Source organism: Rana temporaria, chromosome 3, assembly GCF_905171775.1.
Source record: "Rana temporaria chromosome 3, aRanTem1.1, whole genome shotgun sequence".
Taxonomy (NCBI): Eukaryota; Metazoa; Chordata; class Amphibia; order Anura; family Ranidae; genus Rana; species Rana temporaria.
In genome coordinates this window covers 145,502,773-145,527,743 of record NC_053491.1, presented here as the reverse complement: position 1 = coordinate 145,527,743, position 24,971 = coordinate 145,502,773, and the positions used below count along the sequence as shown (strand labels likewise).

The window sequence follows — 24,971 nt, the reverse complement described above, 5'->3', positions numbered from 1 at the left end:
GGTCCAGGGTAGCCCCCTACCCCCCCCCCAATAAAGGTTTAACCCCTGATTGCCCCTAAAGTTAACCCTTTCACCCCTATTGCCAGTGTCACTAAGCGATCGGTTTCTGATCGCTGCATTAGTGTCACTGTTGCCGCTAGGCAGTTAGTTTTTTTTGAGGTTCGCCGCCAGGTTTATATAGCGTTAGGTACCCCCATAAATAAAGGTTTTAACCCCTGATTGCCCCTAGAGTTAACCCTTTCACCCCTATTGCCAGTGTCACTAAGCGATCGGTTTCTGATCGCTGTATTAGTGTCACTGTTGCCGCTAGGCAGTTAGTTTTTTTTGAGGTTCGCCGCCAGGTTTATATAGCGTTAGGTACCCCCATAAATAAAGGTTTTAACCCCTGATTGCCCCTAGAGTTAACCCTTTCACCCCTATTGCCAGTGTCACTAAGCGATCGGTTTCTGATCGCTGTATTAGTGTCACTGTTGCCGCTAGGCAGTTAGTTTTTTTTGAGGTTCGCCGCCAGGTTTATATAGCGTTAGGTACCCCCATAAATAAAGGTTTTAACCCCTGATTGCCCCTAGAGTTAACCCTTTCACCACTGATCACTGTATAAGTGTCACTGGTGACGTGGTTAGCCAGTTAGTTATTTAGTTATTTTAGGTTCGCCACCAGGTTTTTAGAAAGCGTTAGGTACCCCCATATATTACCGAATAAAGGTTTTAACCCCCTGATTGCCCCCTAGTTAACCCTTTCACCAGTGATCACCGTATAAGTGTTACGGTTGACGCTGGTTGGTTAGTTTGCTGTTTATAGCATCAGAGCACCCGCCGTATATAACCCAATAGGTTTAACCCCCTGATCACCCGGCGGGTGATATAAATTTAATTTTAGCGCCAGTCAGGGTCTGCGTCACCCCAGGCAGCGTTAGGTTAGAGCCAGTACCGCTTACACCCACTCGCTAAGCATACACCCCCCTTAGTGGTATAGGATCTGAACGGATCGATACCTGATCTGATCAGATCTATACTAGCGTACCCAGCAGTTTAGGGTACCCAAAAACGCATTGTTAGCGGAATCAGCCCAGATACCCGCTAGCACCTGCGTTTTCCCCCTCTGCCCAGCCCAACCCACCCAAGTGCAGTATCGATCGATCACTGTCACTTACAAAACACAAGACACATAACTGCAGCGTTCGCAGAGACAGGCCTGATCCCTGCGATCGCTTACAGTTTTTTTTGAAGCGTTTTCTACATTTGCTTTTCTATAGTCAGGTGCTTTTTTTACCTGTGAATCCTTACCATTGTACCACTAAATTTAGAGTCCAAAATGGCAAACCGAAGGTACAATGATAAGCAGGCCTTTGAGTTCATGTGCATGTCAGATAGTGAAGAGGAGGAGGTCACGCATCTGACAGATTCTGGCTCAGAATATGAACCCATTTACGACAGCGGCTCCATGTCAGATAGCTCGCACGACGAAGTTGAGGTCCCTGCTAAGGCCAGGCGTACCCGATCCCATTCTGATGTTGTTGAGCAGCAAGAACCGCAGGACCCTCGTATGGAGCAGAGATCCAGTACTAGCGCCGCTATTCCTTCTGGTGAATTGGCAAGCACCAGCGGCCTAGTACACCCTGGTCGTTTATCCAGCACTGCAGTAACACTTGGTGACGTGGCGAGTCCCATAAGTGCAGTTGAAGCTGGCGATGTGGCAAGCACAAGTAGTGTCCCGCTGCCACCAAGAAAAAGACAGAGACAGGCCCGTCGTGCCCATAGTGCCCTTCCTGTAGAATTTGCCTATCCTGATTGGGTCCCCACCACTTCTACAGCACCTGTACTTCCCCCATTCACTGGCCAACCCGGTATTCAGGTGGATACAGCGAACTTTATGTCACTTGATTTTTATTCGCTGTATTTCACGGAAGATCTCTATAGATCTATTGTGGACCAGACCAATTTATATGCTGGTACTTACATCGCCGCTAACCCCCAGTCTCGCCTTGCCAAAGAATGGAAACCTCTCGAGGTTTCCGAATTTAAGACCTTTCTGGGCCTTACCCTCAACATGGGCATACACAAATTTCCGTCATTGCGGATGTATTGGTCCACACATCCCATTGACCATATGTACATTTTCTCTGCTCACATGGCCAGGAGACGATACGAGGCGATCCTGCGGTTCCTGCATTTCAGTGACAATGCACTTTGTCGTCCACGTGGAGACCCTGAATTTGACCGGCTCTACAAAATTCGGCCCCTCGTAAACCATTTCAACGAACGTTTTGCAGCCTTGTTTAATCCCCAGCAGGTTGTATGCGTTGATGAGTCCCTGATTAAATTTGCTGGCCGCTTGTCTTTCAAACAGTACCTTCCCAGCAAGCGTGCCAGATACGGGGTCAAGCTCTATAAGCTCTGTGACAGGGCCACAGGCTACACATGGAGCTTTAGGGTTTACGAGGGAAAAGATAGTCAGGTAGAGCCGGAAGGATGCCCAGATTACATGGGGAGCGCTGGCAAGATTGTTTGGGACTTGGTGTCACCCTTATTCGGAAAGGGGTACCATTTGTATGTGGACAATTTTTACAGCAGCGTGCCACTTTTTAGCCACTTATTTGATCAACAGATTGGAGCATGTGGCACCGTGCGACCTAATCGCCGGGGCTTCCCCCAGCGGCTTGTAGATGCCCGTGTTAGGCCGGGGGCGAGAGCCTGCTGCAGATGTAAAAATTTGCTCGCTGTGAAGTGGCGGGACAATAGGAATGTTTTCGTTCTTACCACCCTTCACGCAGACACGACAGTCCAAATTCGTACGGCGACTGGTGTTGTGGAGAAACCCCTCTGTGTCCACGAATATAACCTTAATATGGGAGGGGTGGACCTCAACGACCAGTTGATGGCGCCGTATCATATTGCCCGTAAGACGAGACGCTGGTACAAAAAAGTGTCTCTACATTTATTTCAATTGGCTCTACTGAATGCTCATGTCGTATACAGAGCTTCAGGACGGAATGAATCCTTCCTTCAATTCCAGAGGGATATCATCACAGAACTCCTGTATCCAGGCGGTATTGTACCTCACCATCTCCTACCAAATGCAGTAAGCCGACTGCATGAGAGGCATTTTTCTTATGTCCTCCCGAGTACCCCTACCCAACGAGCCCCCCAAAGAAAATGTCGTGTCTGTACCAAGCGCGGATTTAGGCGTGACACCCGTTATTTTTGTCCCAAATGTCCTGGCAATCCTGGTCTTTGTATTGGTGAATGTTTTGAACGCTTCCACACACACGTTAATTATTAGTGTAGGGTGAAACATTTCACAGGCTAGGCACACTCACACAGGGTCTCCCAAGATGCCATCGCATTTTGAGAGACCCAAACCTGGAACCGAAAAGTTGAAGTTACAGTTCACAGTTACAAAAAAAAGTGTTAAAAAAAAAAAAAAAAAAAGTAAAAAATAAAAACACACAAAAAAATATAAAATAAAAAAACCAAAAATAGTTGTCGTTTTATTGTTCTCTCCCTCTCTATTCTCTCTCTATTGTTCTGCTCTTTTTTACTGTATTCTATTCTGCAAAGTTTTATTGTTGTTATGTTTTTTCATGCTTGCTTTTCAGGTATGTAATTTATTTTACTGTTTTCAGGTACGCCATTCAGCTGTTGCGCGGACTTATTTATCTTGACAGCAACAGCGTTTGCTCCCACGATATATAAAGCCGCGACTCCAGTGCTGTAGGAGGTGATTTCACCACCACAGTTAAAAAAAAGAGCATATATGCCGAAGCATGCGGGCAGCAGGGGCGGAGGAGCGATTTTGCTCCTAATGCCGCGTACATACGGTTGACATTCCTACGGAGGCTTTCCCGTGGAAAAGTCTGACCATGTGTACACGGCATAGAAAAGTCCGACCGTGTGTACGCGGCATAGAAAAGTCCGACCGTACGCGGCATAACTTTTTTGCGGGAGGATGCCCCCATGCTTTGGCATATATATATATTTTAGGCACAGGTTGCGTTAAAAAATGTTTTATTTTTTACTATGTTTTTTTATAGGTATTTGCTTTGCAGGTATGGTATGATCTTACTGTTATACTGGAATGTTACTTTGTTTTAATGTTAACCATCATTTGCTTAGCAGGTACGCCATTCAGTTGCAGTGCGGATTTATTTAGCGTGACAGCAACAGCGTTTGCTCCCACGATATATAAAGCCGCGACTCCAATGCTGTAGGAGGTGATTTCACCACTACAGTTCAAAAAAGAGCATATATGCCGGAGCATGGGGGCATTAGGGGCGGAGGAGCGATTTTGCTCCTAATGCCGCGTACATACGGTTGACATTCCTACGGAGGCTTTCCTGTGGAAAAGTCTGACCATGTGTACACGGCATAGAAAAGTCCGACCGTGTGTACGCGGCATAGAAAAGTCCGACCGTACGCGGCATAACTTTTTTGCGGGAGGATGCCCCCATGCTTCGGCATATATAAATGGTGCATGTATGCCCATCATTAGAAGTGGGTGGATGAAGGGAGGTATTCTAATGGTGGGCATACCCACCGATCAATCTTTTTTTTGTTCAGCCAACAGACTGCATGAAAAAAAAAAAGATTACAATACATGTCCAACAAGAACCATCAACGTACTGGTATGTTGCAGGACTTTGAATGGTTATACCAGAATGATGCCTGCGGGTTTAGGCATCATCTTGGTATCATTCTTTTCAGCCAGCGGTCGGCTTTCATGTAAAAGCAGTCCTAGCGGCTAATTAGCCTCTAGACTGCTTTTACATTCAGTGGGAGGGAATGTCCCCCCCCCCAGATATAAACGGCGCCATTGAGAATATGGGAAAGCATTTTATCACACCGATCTTGGTGTGGTCAGATGCTTTGAGGGCAGAGGAAAGATCTAGGGTCTAATAGACCCCATTTAAAAAAAAAAAAGAGTACCTGTCACTAACTATTGCTATCATAAGGGATATTTACATTCCCTGAGATAACAATAAAAATGGTAAAAAAATAAATAAATGGAAGGAACAGTTAACAAATAAAATAAAAAAAGCGAAATAAATATATAAAAAAATAAAAAAATAAAAAAAAGCATCCCTGTCCCCCCCTGCTCTTGCGCAAAGACGAACGCAAACGTCGGTCTGGAGTCATATGTAAACAGCAATTGCACCATGCATGTGAGGTATCACCGCGAAGGGCAGATCGAGGGCAGTCATTTTAGCAGTAGACCTACTCTGTAAATCTAATGTGGTAACCTGTAAAGGCTTTTAAAGGCTTTTAAAAATGTATGTAGTTTGTCGCCACTGCGCGTTTGTGCGCAATTTTAAAGTATGTCGTGTTTGGTATCCATGTACTCGGCCTAAGATCATAATTTTTATTTCATCAATAATTTGGGCAATATAGTGTGTTTTAGTGCTTTAAAATAAAAAAAAGTGTATTTTTTCCCCAAAAAATGCGTTTGAAAAAACGCTGCGCAAATACTGTGTGGAAATTTTTTTTGCAACACCTACCATTTTAATCTGTAGGGCCTTTGCTTTAAAAAAATATATAATGTTTGGGGGTTCAACTTTACTTTCTTGCAAAAAAATAATATGTTTTTATGTAAACAAACAGTGTCAGAAAGGGCTTTTTCTTCAAGTGGTTAGAAGAGTGGGTGATGTGTGACATAAGCTTCTAATTGTTGTGCATAAAATGCCAGGACAATTGAAAACCCCCCCAAATGACCCCATTTTGGAAAGTAGACACCCCAAGCTATTTGCTGAGAGGCATCTTAAGTCCATGGAATATTTTAGATTTTGACCCAAGTTGCGGGAAATATAAATATATATATATATATATATTTTTTTTTGCGCAAAGTTGTCACTAAATGATATATTGCTCAAACATGCCATGGGCATATGTGGAATTACACCCCAAAATGCATTCTGCTGCTTCTCCTGAGTACGGGGATACCACATGTGTGAGACTTTTTGGGAGCCTAGCCGCGTACGGGACCCCAAAAACCAATCACCGCCTTCAGGCTTTCTAAGGGTGTAAATTTTTGATTTCACTCCTCACTACCTATCACAGTTTCGAAGGCCATAAAATGCCAAAATAGCACAAAAAAAAACCCAAATGACCCCATTTTGGAAAGAAGACACCCCAAGGAAACTGCTGAGAGGCATGTTGAGTCCATTGATTTTTTTTTTTTTTGTCCAAAGTGATTGAATAATGAGAAAAAAAAAAAAAAAAGAAAAATGTGTCACTAAATGATATATTGCTCACACATGCCATGGTTATATGTGGAGTTGCACCCTAAAATACATTCTGCTGCTTCTCCTGAGTACGGGGATACCACATGTTTGGGACTTTTTGGGAGCCTAGCCGCGTACGGGACCCCGAAAACCAAGCACCGCCTTCAGCATTTCTAAGGGCGCAAATTTTTGATTTCACTCCTCACTACCTATCACAGTTTCGAAGGCCATAAAATGCCAAAATAGCACAAAAAACCCCCAAATGACCCCATTTTGGAAAGTAGACACCCCAAGCTATTTGCTGAGAGGCATGTTGAGTCCATGGAATATTTAATTTTTTTGCCCCAAGTGATTGAATCATGACCAAAAAAAATTAAAATAAAAAAATGTACAAAACATTGTCACTAAATGATATATTTCTCACACATGCCATGGTTATATGTGGAATTGCACCCCAAAATACATTCTGCTACTTCTCCTGAGTACGGGGATACCACATGTGTGGGACTTTTTGGGAGCCTAGCCGCGTATGAGACCCCGAAAACCAAGCACCGCCTTCAAGATTTCTAAGGACATAAATTTTTGATTTCACTCACACAAATCTTGAAGGCAGTGCTTGGTTTTCGGGGCCCCGTACGCGGCTAGGCTCCCAAAAAGTCCCACACATGTGGTATCCCCGTACTCAGGAGAAGCAGCAGAATGTATTTTGGGGTGCAATTCCACATATAACCGTGGCATGTGTGAGAAATATATCATTTAGTGACAACGTTTTGTATTTTTTTTTTTTTGGTCATTATTCAGTGACTTGGGGCAAAAAAATTAAATATTCCATGGACTCAACATGCCTCTCAGCAAATAGCTTGGGGTGTCTACTTTCCAAAATGGGGTCATTTGGGGGGGTTTTGTGCTGTTTTGGCATTTTATTGCCTTCGAAACTGTGATAGGTAGTGAGGAGTGAAATCAAAAATTTATGCCCTTAGAAATCCTGAAGGCGGTGATTGGTTTTCGGGGTCCCGTACGCGGCTAGGCTCCCAAAAAGTCCCACACATGTGGTATCCCCGTACTCAGGAGAAGCAGCAGAATGTATTTTGGGGTGCAATTCCACATATGCCCATGGCATATGTGAGAAATATATCATTTAGTGACAACGTTTTGTAAAAAATTTTTTTTTTTTTTTTTTGGTCATTATTCAATCACTTGGGGCCATAAAATTAAATATTCCATGGACTCAACATGCCTCTCAGCAAATAGCTTGGGGTGTCTTCTTTCCAAAATGGGGTCATTTGGGGGGGTTGTGTGACATCTTGGCATTTTATGGCCTTCAAAACTGTGATAGGTAGTGATAGGTAGTGAGGAGTGAAATCAAAAATGTATGCCCTTAGAAATCTTGAAGGCGGTGCTTTGTTTTCGGGGCCCCGTACGTGGCTAGGCTCACAAAAAGTCCCACATATGTGGTATCCCCGTACTCGGGAGAAGCAGCAGAATGTCTTTTGGGGTGCAATTCCACATATAACTATGGCATGTGTGAGCAATATATCATTTAGTGACAACTTTGTGCAAAAAAAAATCAGTTTGTCATATTCCCGCAACTTGTGTCAAAATATAAAATATTCCATGGACTCGACATGCCTCTCAGCAAATAGCTTAGGGTGTCTACTTTCCAAAATGGGGTCATTTGGTTTTTTTTTTTGCTATTTTGGCATTTTATGGCCTTCGAAACCTTGATAGGTAGTGAGGAGTGAAATCAAAAATTTGTGCCCTTAGAAATGCTGAAGGCGGTGCTTGGGTTTTGGGGCCCCGTATGCGGCTAGGCTCCCAAAAAGTCCCACACATGTAGTATCCCCGTACTCAGGAGAAGCAGCAGAATGTATTTTGGGGTGCAATTCCACATATAACCATGGCATGTGTGAGAAATATATCATTTAGTGACAACTTTTTGTAAACATTTTTTTTTTTTTTTTTTTTCGTCATTATTCAATCACTTGGGACAAAAAAATTAAATATTCAATGGACTCAACATGCCTCTCAGCAGTTTCCTTGGGGTGTCTACTTTCCAAAATGGGGTCATTTGGGGGGGTTTTGTACTGCCTTGCCATTTTAGCACCTCAAGAAATGAGATAGGCAGTCATAAAATAAAAGCTGTGTAAATTCCAGAAAATGTACCCTAGTTTGTAGACGCTATAACTTTTGCGAAAACCAATAAATATACGCTTATTGCGATTTTTTTTACTAAAGACATGTGGCTGAATACATTTTGGCCTAAATGTTTGACTAAAATTTAGTTTATTCGATTTTTTTTACTTTTTGTTATAAGAAAAATCATTTTTTTTCAAAATTTACGGTCTTTTTGCGTTTATATCGCAAAAAATAAAAATCGCAGAGGCGATCAAATACCATCAAAATAAAGCTCTATTTGTGGGAAGAAAAGGACGCAAGTTTCGTTTCGGTACAACATTGCATGACCGCGCAATTACCAGTTAAAGCAGCGCATTGCCAAATTGTAAAAACACCTCTGGTCTTTAGACAGCGTATTGGTCCGGAGCTTAAGTGGTTAAAAAAACAATATATATTTAACATCCCTGGCGGTATTCCCGAGTCTGACTCGGGGTTAAAGTTTTCTGCTGCGATCGGTAACCCCGAGTCAGACTCGGGCTCACAGAATCCACAGGTTTGGTTTACTTACCTTGTCCCTGGATCCAGCGATGCCACCGCGCTGTGTGAGCGAGCGGGACCTCGCTCGATTCACACAGTGCCTCTGTGTGCCGCCGATCTCCGTTTCCCTGCGACGTTATGACGCACGGGGGCGGAAAACAGCGCCAAATTCAAAAAGGTCAACAAACACCTTACATACAGTACTGTAATCTATAAGATTACAGTATACTGTATGTAAAAACTACACACCCCCCCTTGTCCCTAGTGATCTGCCCAGTGCCCTACATGTACTTTTATATAATAAAAACTGTTCTTTCTGCCTGCAAACTGTAGATTGTCCATAGCAACCAAAAGTGTCCCTTTCAAAAATGGTTTTAGAGCAGCTAGAAACAGTGATAATAAATTATAATCACTTGCAGAATTGTGCGATAGCGATTTGTGGGGAAATTCGTCATACAAAAATAGTAATGACAGCGACAATTCTGCAACTGAGCAAATTTCAGTGATTTTGAGTTGATTACATTATTGAATAATTTTTATTATAATTATATTATTATTTGTTATAATTATGTATATTTATTTTTTTATATTATAATTTATAATTTTGTTTTTAAAAAAATTTCATACCCGGGATGCCTACTAGACTCTTGTTTGGTCAGATTTAAGTGAGTTATTCCTAAGAATTACAGGCCTACATTATAAAACGCCAAATTTCCTTGCAAATAATGGTACCGCTTTCAGCACCTTTTTTCTGAAAGAATCATACCGCCAGGGAGGTTAAATAACTGTGGAAATGTATTGGGGGGGCAAATGGGCTGTTCACTTTAAAACTGAATTTATTCTTAGCTTAGTGAATGAGGTGAAGCTTTTCAGATTCCATCGTCCAAACTTAAACAAGTATTCTTTGCAAAGAGAATTTTCTCCACATTCACTAAGTTAGGGGAAATTCCCTTGCAAAGTATGCAGCTTATTTGCATTTTGTAGATAAACCCCAAAAAACCCTCAGTATATTTTATTAAGGTAATGCAACACAATTAACATAACTTACAGATCAAATCGTAGATTCTGTCTTTCCTCAAAGAAGTAGTCCATTATAAATTTTTTTACAAAATCTGGATTTAATGTGTTGTCGATTACTTCTGTCCTGCCATACTGCAGAACAAAAAGATAAATAAAAGCAGAATAATTAGTTTTACATAATGACACATTAAACACATTAACATACAGTGTTCATTAAAAAAAAGAAGCATTTAATTACTTCATTATATTTCATCATTAAATTAGAGCTCACTTAGAATTTTATTATAAAATAACATTCCAGGGAATATCAGTTAAAAAATATATGGGAGCTTCATGCATGATTACTGAGAACATTCCCTGGTGACCTTTGGATGATTGATGTACACTAATGCTGAATTAAAAAATAGAATCAACAGATGAAATCTTTGATTATACAAGTAACATTAAATAAACCTGTCCAAACATAAAAATAAGAGTGTGTTGCAAGCTAATAAATACCCGGCATAAAAGTACATATGTTGCTTGAGGGTTTTTAATGACCATCATAAATAAAACAAAAACCATAAACAAGACTGGCATTAGAAACCATGACAGAATAGCACAACCATGAAATAAAAGAATCAGTCTTTAAAATGAACTAAAGGCAGTAATTCAAAAGAGCAGCAAGATCATTTTTAGTCATAAAAGTAGAAACAACATATGGCCAAATTCACCGCAGTGGCAGGAAAAGTGTGTGTATATAGTCCTTGTAATAGGTGGTTAAATTCCAAAAGCCAGGAAAAAATGATTTTAGGTGGCAGCCATCCTTCAGTGTGTCCAAGTCCAAGGACCATCCATGCGGAGCAGCCCGGACTTCCTGTCACTTCCTGTGTCCCAGCTCTCTCCTCCACAGTCATCTGGACCCCGGGAGACACACTGGACTGTGGCAGTCTTTGTGGATGATGATTTCCTAACACAATGCGTCTGTTCTGCCTATATCTTGTAAGTGCAATGTATCTTGTGCAATAAACTGTGTTACTACTACTACACTTAGGTGTGCCTCCCTTTCCCCTCTTCTTCTGAAGATCATTTTTTGGGACCTCACAATTTTGAGCAACAAATATTTATTTGATTTCATTTATAAAGTTTGATTTACTCTTATGCCGCGTACATACGATCAGTTCGTCTGATGAAAACGGTCTGATGGACCGTTTTCATCAGACGAACCGATCGTGTGTGGGCCCCATCGGTTTTTTATCCATCAGTCAAAAAACTAGGAACTGGTTTTGAAATTATCTGATGGATAAAAAACCTAGAGAAAAAACTGATTGTCTGTGGGTACGTCCATCGGTTAAAAAATCCACGCATGCTCAGAATCAAGTCGACGCATGCTCGGAAGCATTGAACTTCATTTTTCTCAGCGCGTCGTTGTGTTTTACGTCACCGCATTCTGACACGATCGATGGTGTGTAGGCACGACTACCGTATTTATCGGCGTATACCGCGCACTATTTTGCCCTGAAAATCAGGGCAAAATCGTGGGTGCGCGATATACGCCGATACCCGCTTTCCCGCCACGAGTTTGAATACTGCGCCCGCATATAGCGAGCGCAGTACACTCGTGAATCTTCGGGCAGTCTCGGCGCCTCTCGTACTGACGTCCTGACGTCCTGAGCGTACAGGACGTCAGTGCGAGAGGCGCCCGAGCCTGACCGAAGATTCACGAGTGTACTGCGCTCGCTATATGCGGGCGCAGTATTCAAAGTCGTGGCGGGAAACGAGCGGGAGGACGCTGCAGAAGGACGCCGGACCCGCCGAAGATGGACACCGGACCCGCCGAAGATGGACACCGGACCCGCCGAAGATGGACACCGGACCCGCCGAAGAGGACACCCGAAGCCGCAGAAGGACGCCGGACCCGACGAGGCCGCAGAAGGACGCCGGACCCGACGAGGGCGCAGATGGACGCCGCGCAAGACACCAAAACTGTAAGTACAAAAAAACAAAAAATCTTTTTTTCCCACAGGATTGGCTGCCACTTTGGGGGTGCGCGGTATACGCCAGAGCGCGGTATACCGCGATAAATACGGTAATCATCAGTCAGCTTCATCGCATAACTGATGAAAAAATCAATCAGACCGTTTTCATCAGATGAACTGATCGTGTGTATAGGGCATTATGCACAGAACTGCAGTTAACTTAAGTATATCATGGTTTTGCATTTTTATTTTATTTATTATGGTTAGGCGTAAAAAGAATTATAAAGAAAATATGAAATTTCATTTATAAATATTTTGTGTTTTATTTGCAGTCAGCAGGAGGAGCTCTAGTATCCTTTTCTTGTTTTCTTGTCCATCCTTTTCTGTTTTGTATAAAGACAACTGTGCACAAAACTCAGTAATACGAGCTGACATATTCAAACCCAAGGGAAAGAGTCAGTGAAAAAACACATCCCTCACAGACGAACAGTTTCTGCTGAAATCTTGTTTAGAAAACCCAGTGCTCTAGGAGACCATTTTCATGGCTGTACTCTGTAATAGAGAGACCCATCACCCAGTCCACTCAAGGCAAAGTTACATGGTCTCTTTAAAGCCCACTCCACAGACCACCTTTACAGTTCTCTTTGGTCTCAGTCACCACAAAATACCAGGTGACCTCCTTTAATGATGCAGCTGCCAATCTCAAAGTTCCTTCTCCAGCAAACACCTGGTATTTAGTGGAAGAAACAATGGTGGCAGGGGTGCACTGAGAAGTATAACTGGGTTGACAATGGGCTTTAACCACTTGTGGCCCGCCATTTAGCAAAATGATAGTGGCAAAGCGGTTCTGTTATCCTGATCGGACATCATATGGCGTGATCAGGAAAACTAGCAGTCCCCGCCCCCGGTGGGCACGCAGTGCGGTGATCGGTGATGCGGTGTGTCACACTGCAACTTCGATCTAGGTAAAGAGTCTCTGATGGAAACTCTTTACCACATGATCAGCCGTGTCCAATCACGACTGATCACAGTGTAAACAGGAATAGCCATTTATGTATGGGCTTTTCCTGACGCGAGTAGAGGAGAGACGATCGGCTGCTCCAATGACAGGGGGGTCTGTGCTTATTGATTATCAGCGCAGCCCCCCCAAGGATGCCCACACTGGACCACCAGGTATGCCCACCACTAATCACAACCAGGTATGCAACCCATGGACACCAGGGATACCAACCAATGCCCACAATTGATGCCAATCAGTGCCAAATGATAATGCCTGCCAAAAAGTGATGCCCATCAGTATCATTCATCAGTGTACATCAGTGTCATCTATCAGTGCCCATCCGTGCCCATCCGTGCCGCCTATCAGTACCACATAAGTGTGCCCATCAGTGCTGCATATCAGTGCCCATCAATGCCACATATTAGTGCCCATCAGTGCCACATATTAGTGCCCATCATCAGTGCCCATCGGTGCCCCCTTATTAGTGCCACCTAATCAGTGGCAATCAGTGCCCGCCAGTGAAGGAGAAAACATACTTATTTACAAAGTTTTGTAACAAACAAAAAAAAAATGTTTTTTTTTAAATGCTCTGTCTTTTTTTTTTTTTTGTTTAGCAGAAAATAAAAATCCCAGGTGTGATCAAATACCATCAACGGAAAGCTCTATTTGTGGGAACAAAAGGAGTGCAAAATGGGTACAGTGTAGCATGACCATGCAATTGTCATTCAAAGTGCGACAGCACTGAAAGCTGAAAATAGTCTGGGCAGAAAGGTGTATAGGTGTCTAGTATGCATGTATATATATATCCCTCAAATTTTCCATTTGCCAGAGTGGAAAATTATGTCTGGCAAGCATGGGCTGCCTGGGAGCAGGGGGGGGAGTGAGCATCGCCGGTAGGCGGGGTTAAATAGCAGCCATTTGCCCAGGGGAAAAGAGCATGGAGGAAGAGAGAGGGAGACTGGATCATCACATGAGAAGAGAGCGTGGAGGATGAGGAGAGCTGGCCAAATCACAAAACGGGGGTAGCCCACTGTAACAGCTGACATTTTAATTGCTTCCGCTCGCAGTCACACACAGTCCCGCCTCCTAACCCAGTGCCTGTGACAGACAGAACGCCGGTCCAATGCCGGTGTGGATGTGGTCTGTCTGTCACAGGCGCTGGGTCAGGGGGCGGGGCTCTGTGTAACCGCAAGCAGACGGCAATTTAAATGTAAATGGTTACAGCGAGTAATCCCCGCTCTGTGATCTGGCCAGCTCTTTTCTTCCTCCATGCTCTCTTACCCTGTGATGATCCATCCGCCCTCTCTCTTCCTCTGCACAGGTCATGCTGCAATGATGGACACAGGTGAGGCTGAAATTATGAACACAGGTGAGGCTGCAATGATGGGCACAGGTCAGGCTGCAATGATGGGCACAGGTCAGGCTGCAATGATGGGCACAGGTCAGGCTGCAATGATGGGCACAGGTCATGCTGCAATGATGGGCACAGGTCATGCTGCAATGATGGGCACAGGTCACGCTGAAATTATAGGTACATGTGAGGCTGCAATGATGGGCACAGGTCAGGCTGCAATGATGGGCACAGGTCATGCTGCAATGATGGGCACAGGTCACGCTGAAATTATGGGTACATGTGAGGCTGCAATGATGGGCACAGGGAAGGCTGCAATGATGGGCACAGGGAAGGCTGCAATGATGGGCACAGGTGAAGCTGCAATGATGGCCATTGCTCAAGTTGCATTGGTGGGCACAGGTCACACTGCATTGATGGTTACATGTGAGGCTGCAATTATGGGCACAAGTGAGGCTGCAGTTATGGGCACGGGTCACACTGCAATGATGGGCACAAGTGAGGCTGCAATGATGGGCACTGGTGAGGCTGCAATGATGGCCACTGGTCACGCTGCAATGATGGGCATAGGTGAAGCTGCAATGATGGCCACTGGTCAGGCTGCAATGATGGCCACTGGTCATGCCGCATTGATGGGCACAGGTGAGGCTGCATAGATGGTCACAGGCGAGGCTGCAATGATGAGCACTGCTAACGCTGCAATGATGGGCACAGGTCATGCTGCAATGATGGGCACAGGTGAGTCTGCAATAATGGGCACAGGTGAGTCTGCAATAATGGGCACAGGTGAGTCTGCAATAATGGGCACAGGTGAGTCTGCAATAATGGGCACAGGTGAGTCTGCAATAATGGGCACAGGTGAGTCTGCAATAATGGGCACAGGTGAGTCTGCAATAATGGGCACAGGTGAGTCTGCAATAATGGGCACAGGTCATGCTGCAATGATGGGCACAGGTCATGCTGCAATGATGGGCACAGGTCATGCTGCAATGATGGGCACAGGTCATGCTGCAATGATGGGCCCAGTGAGTCTGCAATAATGGGCACAGGTCATGCTGCAATAATGGGCACAGGTCATGCTGCAATAATGGGCACAGGTCATGCTGCAATAATGGGTACAGGTCATGCTGCAATAATGGGCACAGGTCATGCTGCAATAATGGGTACAGGTCATGCTGCAATAATGGGCACAGGTCATGCTGCAATGATGGGCATAGGACATTTACGAGGGCGTGTTTAGGGGTGGAATTAGGGACGGGGTAGGGGTTGGGTGGGGCAACTGGTTGCGAGTAACCCTTAAGGCCTGGTTAGTAGCTCAGGACTTGAAATTTTGAGCCCTGTATATAAATAACTAAGATATGTTGAAGATCAGTTGAAACTAAAACATATTAAAGTAAGCAATAGTGTTAGTTAGTATGTGGTAACATAGGCTACAATGGTTTAGGCAGAATTCTAAAAGTTAAGACTCAGGAAAGTAAACTGAGCACTGTATATGAGCCACCAAAAATATGAGAAGCATAGTATTATTCTATGTGAATGGCAATGTGACACCAATCCAACCTTCTCTGTTCCTTCCCTGGCACACTTCCAGTCACAGTCTCTAAGCCTGAGACTTAAAAAATCTGCAGGGGATCGAGTAATTATTTTGCCCAATGTGTATATATATATATATAGACACACACACACATAGTATTTATAAACAAAATGTAATCAGTTATATATTCCTTGAAAAGGATGATATTAACTATACATACTAGCTTAAAGGGGTTGTAAAGGTTTGTTTTTTATTTTCTAAAAAGGATCCTTTAAAGTGGATGTAAACCCTCTCTCATCCTTTCTAAACTACTGCCATAGTGATGATCTATTAGGATATACACGTCTCCTGCATCTATCCTTACCTGTCAAATGTCTCCCCTCTGTCTGTTATAGGAACTGAAAAACTGCAGATTCTGTGGGTGTGTCTGTTGTCTGGAGCTCGGTGGGTGGAATAGTGGTGTCAGTAGACTCCCGCCCACCTGTACACTCCCCTTGTCAACATGCATTTTCTCCTGTGTATTCATTACACTAAATTCTGCTATGATCACTAACACCCAGTCAAAATTCACCACATGACTTCAGAAAAGGAGTGGGGATGGGAATAAAAAAATAATGCCTGTCTCAGGCTAAACATGCACGGTTTAGGAGATATCCCTGTATTTGCATGTGCCAACATCATGCGGCACATGCGCACTTAAGCCAACTGAAGCAACAGCACTATGTGCCGTTGCTTCAGTTGTACTGTGCCGTTATCGCGCATGCGCGGGAGTGACGTCATCGCGGCTTCGGCCATTAACAGCGCCGGAGCAGCGAGACCCGAAAGTCACACTGACACAGCATGGCGGCCGGAGGGGGAGACATGGACCGATGCGGGGGCTTCGATCGGAGGTAAGTAAAACATAATCAGCTAGTATGCTATGCAAACTAGCTGATTATGCCTTTGTCTTGCAGGATATTTGTTTTTGAACAGAGGGTTTACTTCCTCTTTAAGCTAGTGCATTGTTGGTTCCCTTCGATTTTTTTTTCTTTGTCTGAATTCCTCACTTCCTGTTTCTCCTCAGTAAGTTTGCCCCTATAATCCGAGCCGTTCTGGCTGGGGGTTAGTCAGCGTGTAAACACAGCGTCTCCCCGCAGGGATGTAGTCCCAATGGAGGGGTGAGTACGCCGACTAACCCCCAGCCAGAACAGCTCGGATGATGGTGGAAAGCTTACTGAGGGAGAAACAGGAAGTGAGACATTCAGACAAAGAAAAAAAACATTTAGAAGGGAAATCAAAGGAAAAGGTTAGTGAACCACCAATGCACTAGCTATTTAGAAAATAAGAAAACAAACCTTTACAACCCCCTTTAAGCACTCAGATGTGTCTTGGTATCAGTCTCCTGTATCTCCTTACAAAGCTACAAAGCAGCACTTACACTGGTAAAAAAAGGGTCACCAGAGTGCAGCCACCCTTCACAGTCTTATTGCAGGGTTTAGCTTGAAAATATAAATCATATATACAGCACAGCATTTGTTCTTTAGCTTAATACAGCAAACTGTTCTGCATTGTCTAATGTTTAGGCATGTTAACTAAACAATAGGGTCAATTCATAAACACTGACAGACAGGTTTACACTCCCTAAATACCACAAGGAGCGTGTTCAGGACAGCAGAATATTTAGCTAAAGTGGCAATTCAATAATTAAATATCCATTTCAAGAAACAAAATACCCATTACACATCTTTGTGATATCTGCTATCTTTACACGTTAGGCCCCGTACACACGACCAAACATGTATGCTGAAACTGGTCCGCGGGCCAGTTTCAGCAGACATGTTTGGTCGTGTGTGGGCGCGAGCGGGCCGAATTCCAGCAAACATTTGCCCGCCGGGCCTTTTCCCAGCGGACAAATATTCCTGGACGTGTTTTAAAACCGTCCGCTGGAATCCTGCCCGCTTGGACATGTACGGTCGTCAGTACAGACCTACCGTACATGTCCAGGCGCCCGCCGTCCCTCGCATGCGTCGAATGACTTCGACGCATGCGTGGAAGCCTTTAAATGGCAGGCCCGCCCACGTCTCCGCGTCATCGCCGCGTCATCGTCGCAGCGACGACGCGGACACGCCCCGCGTAATGTTTACGCGCGGACTTCTGTACGATGGTGTGTACAACCATCGTACAGAAGCCCTCTGGCAGACATGTACGGTGAAAACGGTCCGACGGACCGCTTTCACCGTACATGTTTGTTCGTGAGTACCCGGCCTTAGTCAATTGGCCCTTCAATCTCTATACAGGATCAAGAGGATAATGTTACAAATGATCCCAACATTATCTAGAACATGGACAGGAACCTAGGGCCAGATTCAGGTACATTTACGTTGCTCCGCGTCAGCGTAACGTATCTGATTTACGTTACACCGCCGCAAGTTTACAGCGTAAGTGCCTGATTCACAAAGCTCTTACCTGTAAACTTGCGGCGGTGTAACGTAAATCCGCTCGGTGCAAGCCCGCCTAATTCAAATAGGTTGGGCACCATTTAAATTAGGTGCGTTCCCGCGCCGAACGTACTGCGCATGCTCCGTCGGGAAAATTACCCGACGTGCATTGCGCTAAATGACGTCGCAAGGACGTCATTGGTTTGACGTTAACGTAAATGGCGTCCAGCGCCATTCACGGACGACTTGCGCAAACGACGTGATTTTTTAAATTTCGACGCGGGAACGACGGCCATACTTAACATTGCTTAGACCACCTAGGAGGCAGCCTTAACTTTACGACGCGTATCGCTACGGAAACAACGTAAATTTAGATCGACGGACATCGCGGACGTTCGTGAATCGCTGTAACTAGTCATTTGCATATTCTACGCAATGGCCTCGCCACCTAGCGTCCGGCCTGGAATTGCATCCTAAGATCCGACGGTGTAAGTCAATTACACCTGTCGGATCTTAGGGCTATCTATGCGTAACTGATTCTATGAATCAGCCGCATAGTTAGGACGGGCGGATCACAGAGATATGACGGCGTATCAGGAGATACGCCATTGTATCTCTTTGTGAATCTGGCCCCTAAAGTGCAACTTTAGTCAGAAAATGAAGTCCTGCTAGAGGACTTCAGGCTGGACCCTTTTGTAGGTATAGCTATGTAAAACAATAAAAATAAGTGTCTATACTGTTTATAATCCAGTAATACACTGTCTCACCCTGCTCTGCACATGCTCAGTTGCTCTCCATTTTTAGGCACTGCTGAGTATGTAGAGGCCGATCTGCTGACAGCCTTAAAGTGCAGTTAAACCATCCTAGCCTTTTACAGCCTAGGAAGCTGCTTCTATTTGATCTGCAACTGCCATGGGTGCTGAACATGTGATCAGTTATGACACCAGCCATTTGATGGTTTGACAGTTTGGTTGAGGACACAGGCAAATGTGACAGTTAGACCCCTTTCACACTGAGGAGTTTTTCAGGCGGTACAGCGCTAAAAATAGCGTCTAAATACCGCCTGAAAAACTCCTGCCCAGCCTTCTCAATGTGAAAGCCCGAGGGAGAAAAAAATCTCCTGCAAGCAGCATCTTTGGAGCTCCTTCACCGCTCCTTCCCATTTAAGACAATAGGAAACCGCAGTAATACTGCCCGCAATGCGCCTCTGCAGAGGCGCATTGCGGGCGGTATTAACCCTTTATCGGCCGCTAGCGGGGGTTAATACCGCACCGCTAGCGGCCGAATCCTGTGGCAATTCCGACGGTATAGCGCCGCTATTTTTAGCGGCGCTATACCGCCACCACGCCTCTCGCCCCAGTGTGACAGGGGCCTTAGCTATCCCAGCATTCCAGAAATGTTATTTGAAACTGTCAAATCAATGGGTTTAGTTCTGCTTTATGATTTACTGCTGTTCTGGGGCTCTGGGCTTTAGCAAAATGGCAGCCTCCAGCAAGAAGAAACAGGAACAATGCTGAAGGCAATTTAAAGCACACACTAATTTTGGTGGCATAATTATTAATGTGGAATGTATGTTCCTTGCTAAAGAGTATACTTTTTTTTTATCAATTTGTTATGGGTAAAGGTCTACTTTAAGCTAAAAAATGCCTTGGTCAGACTAGGATTCCATTTCAAAATATTGCAACCAGACAGTTGTGACTTGCAGAATTATCTGTAAAAATACCCTCACTGATACCCAACGAGCCTTTTATGCTTAAAATATTTAAAATTTAACATATTGGCAGCTTTTGTACCCCACCAACCATGTGTTTTATTGCTGTTTGTGTTCCCCTTAGCGCAATTTACACTCTTAAGCCTCGTACACACGATCAGTCCAAGGACCGTTGTCATAGGTTAACCGATGAAGCTGACTGATGGTCCTTCGCGCGCCTACACACCATCAGTTAAAAAAACGATCGTGTCAGAACGCGGTGACGTAAAACACAACGACGTACTGAAAAAAACGAAGTTCAATGCTTCCAAGCATGCGTCGACTTGATTCTGAGCATGTGCGTTTTTTTAACCGACGGTTTTGCATACTAAAGATCGGTTTTGACCTATCAGTTAGCAATCCATCGGTTAAATTTTAAAGCAAGTTTTCTTTTTTTTAACCGAAGGTTAAATAACCTATGGCGCCCACAAACGATTGGTTTGGACCGATGAAAACGGTCCATCAGACCGTTTTCATCGGTTTAACCGATCGTGTGTATGCGGCCTAACAGAAATAAAGGTAAAATCTTCCAAGTTGGGGCACCCGACTAATTAATTTTCTAACCCAACCACAATATTTTCTGCACCTTTGGGCCTGGGATCAGCATGGCAGGTTTTGCAAGGTAGAGATGAGGGTGACCAGCAATTATTCATTCTCCGATCTACCCTACCTAGTAAGAACCTGGAAGTGATGTGCACTGTATTAGGTCAGTTTTGGCTGTCACTTTCCTCAGCCGTTGTGGCCAGGAAAAAGCTAACAAAGTATGATCTGTGTTCTATTAGCGGCAATAGAGTGCAGAGGAATCTATATGTTACATTAAAGAGAACCTGTCAAAAAATGAAAAGTACAACTAACCACTAAAACCTCCCAAAACATTTTGACGCAGATATGTAAAGACACATCAGGGGTGCCTATAAACTAATTGATTGTGCTACACATTTTGCACATTGCCACACATGCCAGAGTAAAAAAAATCATTATTCTCTATTAAGGAGATTAACTGCCCTGATCACCAATGTCAGCAAGAATGAAATGAGGCCAAATTCAAAAGTTTGAGTTGCCGTCCGAACAGGAATAGAGGGGAAATCTTTTAACTGAAACACTGGTTGCCATGACAACTGTCTTAAGACCCGTACACACGATCCAACTTTATGGCCATAATTGTCTGATTGTTGCGCTGTGTCGGATAATCTGACCTTGTGTATGCTCCATCAGACAATTAATTGTTGGCTGAATTCATGACAACAAAAGTTGGCTGTTCATGCTCACCAATTGTTGGGCAATAAATCTGTTACTTCAGCTAATCCGATCGTGTGTGCACAAGTAAATCAAACTAAAGTCGAAAGTACAAACACGCATGCTCAGAACCAATGCTAAACATCAGACAACAATAGCAGAAGTTGCCCAAAGTGTGGCGGTAAAGAGCTGAAAAACCACGTGATTTGGTAAATGTTGGCTGAAAATGTTGGACCGTGTGTATGCAGAACAAGTTCACAGCCAACACCCTTCGGACTAAAATCCACGGAAAAGTTGGATGGAAGTCCGACCGTGTGTATGAGGCTTAAGAAGGAACGTCACTCACATTGGGAAGATATCTTTTAACTTCCGGTTGAGTCTACAGAACAGAAGGCATATCACTTGATACAGATGACAAAAAATGTAAGCAGTTTTAACCCTGCTCTACTCCAGTGATTCTCAACCCTGTCCTCAAGTACTCCCAAAAGGCCGTGTCTGCAGGTTTTCCTTTATCTTGCACAGATGCTTTAAATCAGAGTCAATGGCTTGGTATTTGGGACAGCTACTTTTTCTAAGAGAAATTCTCAAAAAGTGTATTCTATACATAACAATTAGAAAAAATTCAGATGTTTTTTCGTGTTTTTTATTTACATCTACGGTGAAATAATTATTGTATATTCTAAATTAATTTACTAGAATTACTATTTTTAATTCAACATGCAATAAATTATATGACCTATAATTTGAAAATATAAATTATCACCAAAACACATCTAATGAAAAAACAGGCAGTATGAAAGTTAGGGTGTCAAAATCAGCATGTAAGATTGTTGCTTTAAATTATATGGTTTACTGTGTTGAGATAACTTTTATGCTTTTATATTAATAATCATCATTTTTTTTTTAATACTACTGACGGTGCCATTGTTAAAGAGTGATTATATTATGGCATGTGTCCATCACAATCATGCTGTTAATATGTCAGTAAAAGGTGATATCAGTCGAAATGGTACAACAAAAGGCAAACGCCCAGGATTTAGGTCTTGCTTTAGAAAAACAGTAAGCCAATAAGCTAGTTGTAAACTGTTCTTCCAAAAAGTTTGAAAGGGCCACAAATGAGAGTGTTTTGGATTTCCATTTGCACAAATAAATAAGAAAGTATTTCTAAAGGGGTTGTAAAGGTTCCTTTTTTATTTTCTAAATAGGTTCCTTTAAGCTAGTGCATTGTTGGTTCACTTACCTTTTCCTTCGATTTCCCTTCTATTAGGTGGATTCATAAAGACCGCCGCATCTTTAAGGCGGCGTAGCGTATTGTATTTACGCTACGCCGCCTTAAGTTAGATAGGCAAGTACTGTATTCACAAAGTACTTGCCTCCTAACTTACGGCGGCGTAGCGTAAATGGGGCCGGCGTAAGCACGCCTAATTCAAATTAGGCTGAGGGGGCGTGTTTATGTTAATGGTGGGTGACCTGACATGATTGAAGTTTTTTTACGAACAGCGCATGCGCCGTCCGTGTACATATCGCAGTGTGCATTGCGGCAAAGTACACCGCAAGGACGTATTGGTTTCGACGTGGACGTAAATTACGTCCAGCCCTATTCACGGACAACTTAAACAACGTAAAATTTTCAAATTTCGACGCGGGAACGACGGCCATACTTAACATTGGCTACGCCACCTAGGGGGCATGTTTATCTTTAGGCAGCGTATCTCTTACGGAAACGGCGTATCTTTACTGCGACGGGCGGACGTACGTTCGTGAATCGGCGTATCTATGCATTTACATATTCTACGCCGAACTCAACGGAAGCGCCACCTAGTGGCCAGCCTAAATATTGCATCCTAAGATACGACGGCGCAAGCCGTCGTATCTTAGATAGGTTTAAGTGTATCTCAGTTTGAGAATACACTTAAACTTAGGACGGTGCATATTCCGAGTTAGGTCAGCGTATCTACTGATACACCGGCCTAACTCTCTCTGAATCCACCTATAAATGTTTTTTTTTCTTTGTCTGAATTTCTCACTTCCTGTTCCTCCTCAGTAAGCTGTTCTGCCTGACTAACCCCCAGCCAGAACGGCTTGGATGATGGTGGCAAGTTTACTGAGGAGAAACAGGAAGTGAGAAAATCAGACAAAGAAAAAAAAACATTTAGAAGGGAAATCGAAGGAAAGGGTAAGTGAACCAACAATGCAGTAGTTTAAAAGGAACCTTTACAACCATTTTAAGCTTATTACTGATTACTCTGTAGTTGATATCTTTACTTACAAAAAAGTGATTTTTCTAAAGTAACAAAATAACCACTGTTGTCAATCAAATGCGACTTAAATGGATGTTAATATTGGAATGCACAGTTGGTTTCCCCATCATCAGTTTGGCAAATGCATCAACTGTTTGATCAGAATTTGGCACATGCACTGCAGGCTCTGGGCCAACTGTGCAGCTAAAAGCCTCTAATTTGAGTACAATAGGTGGCTTTAAAGGATAATTGCACAATGTGCCCAACTTATGAATATCTTCTTTATACAGTATCTTCTTGACTTTAAATTAACTTCAATAGTTACTTTACAAATGAATGGAATGTGCTGTATGTCCATTTTTATTTTCAAGGCATTACCTATCCATTTTAATCATTGTTTGGAAATAGACAAAAACGCAACCTGCTTTTCATATACAATTAAAGCAATACGGTTATAGACAAATAAAATCAAAACAAACTTACCTCTCTCCATTCCTTGTTTCCAATACCTTGTGTATACAATACACATACTGTAACAGGAAAAAAAACAATATTAATCTCCTTCTAATTGGTGTTATGGATTTTGACTTTATGTAGCTCCTTGCTTGAATATACATACGTTTGCACATATGCAAAATATATAATAAGTTTACATAACAAGAACATATGTAACCTTTACATCTACTTAACATTTTTCATAGTCAATTGAGCAAAAATGCAATGTAAAAAAAAAAAAAGAAAAAAAATAGGATAACAAAAATACAGGGGCAGATCCACAGAGATCTTCACCCGCACAGCGTATCAGAGATACGCTACGCCGCTGTACCTTACCTGGCTTTAGTTCGAATACTTAAAGATTTTGCGCCGTAAGTTACGACGGCGTAGTCTATCTCTGGTGGCGTAATGGCGCGTAATTCAAATCGGCGATTAGGGGGCGTGTTTCATTTAAATGAAGCGCGTCCCTGTGCCGAATGAACTGCGCATGCGCCGTCCCTAAATTTCCCGCCGTGCATTGCGCTAAATGACGTCGCAAGGACGTCATTTTTTTTAACATAGACGTGAATTATGTCCATCCTGATTCACGGACGACTTATGCAAAAAAAAAAAAAAATTCTAAATAAACGCGGGAACGACGGCCATACTTAAAATGGCAGGTCTAACTATACGAGACGAAATACCAGCTTTAACTATACGCCGGAAAAAACAGACTAGAGACGCCGTAAAACAATGCGCCGGCTGCTCGTACGTTCGTGGATCGGCTGAAATAGCTAATTTGCAACGTGAACGCCACCCAGCGGACGCCGAAGAATTGCATCTTAGATCCGAAGGCGTACAAAGACGTACACCTGCCGGATCTAACCAAGATGCCGTCGTATCTTGTTTTGAGGATTCAAACCAAAGATAAAACGCAGGTAATTTGAAAGTACGCCGGCGTATCAGTAGATACGCCGGCGTACTCGCTCTGTGGATCTGCCCCATAGAATTTACATTGTATATACATCTGAATTATCTGTAATTAACAACCCCGATTCACAGCAGTAGCTGCACTAGAGGCAGGAGCTCATGCACCTCACTGCCTCTGGTGAAGGAAACAAT

At 43.4% G+C, this 24,971-nt stretch overlaps 1 protein-coding gene across 1 annotated transcript in view; it reads right to left on the bottom strand.

Annotated features, from left to right (window-relative positions):
* CPNE8 (copine 8) overlaps positions 1–24,971 on the bottom strand; it is a 335,485-nt gene that overhangs the window by 180,299 nt on the left and 130,215 nt on the right. Inside the window, exons 3-4 of the mRNA XM_040343623.1 lie at positions 23,859–23,905; positions 9,918–10,021 (exon numbers count right to left, since the gene is read on the bottom strand). Of these exons, the coding sequence (XP_040199557.1) occupies positions 9,918–10,021; positions 23,859–23,905 (151 nt within the window). The remainder of the gene's footprint in view (positions 1–9,917; positions 10,022–23,858; positions 23,906–24,971) is intronic.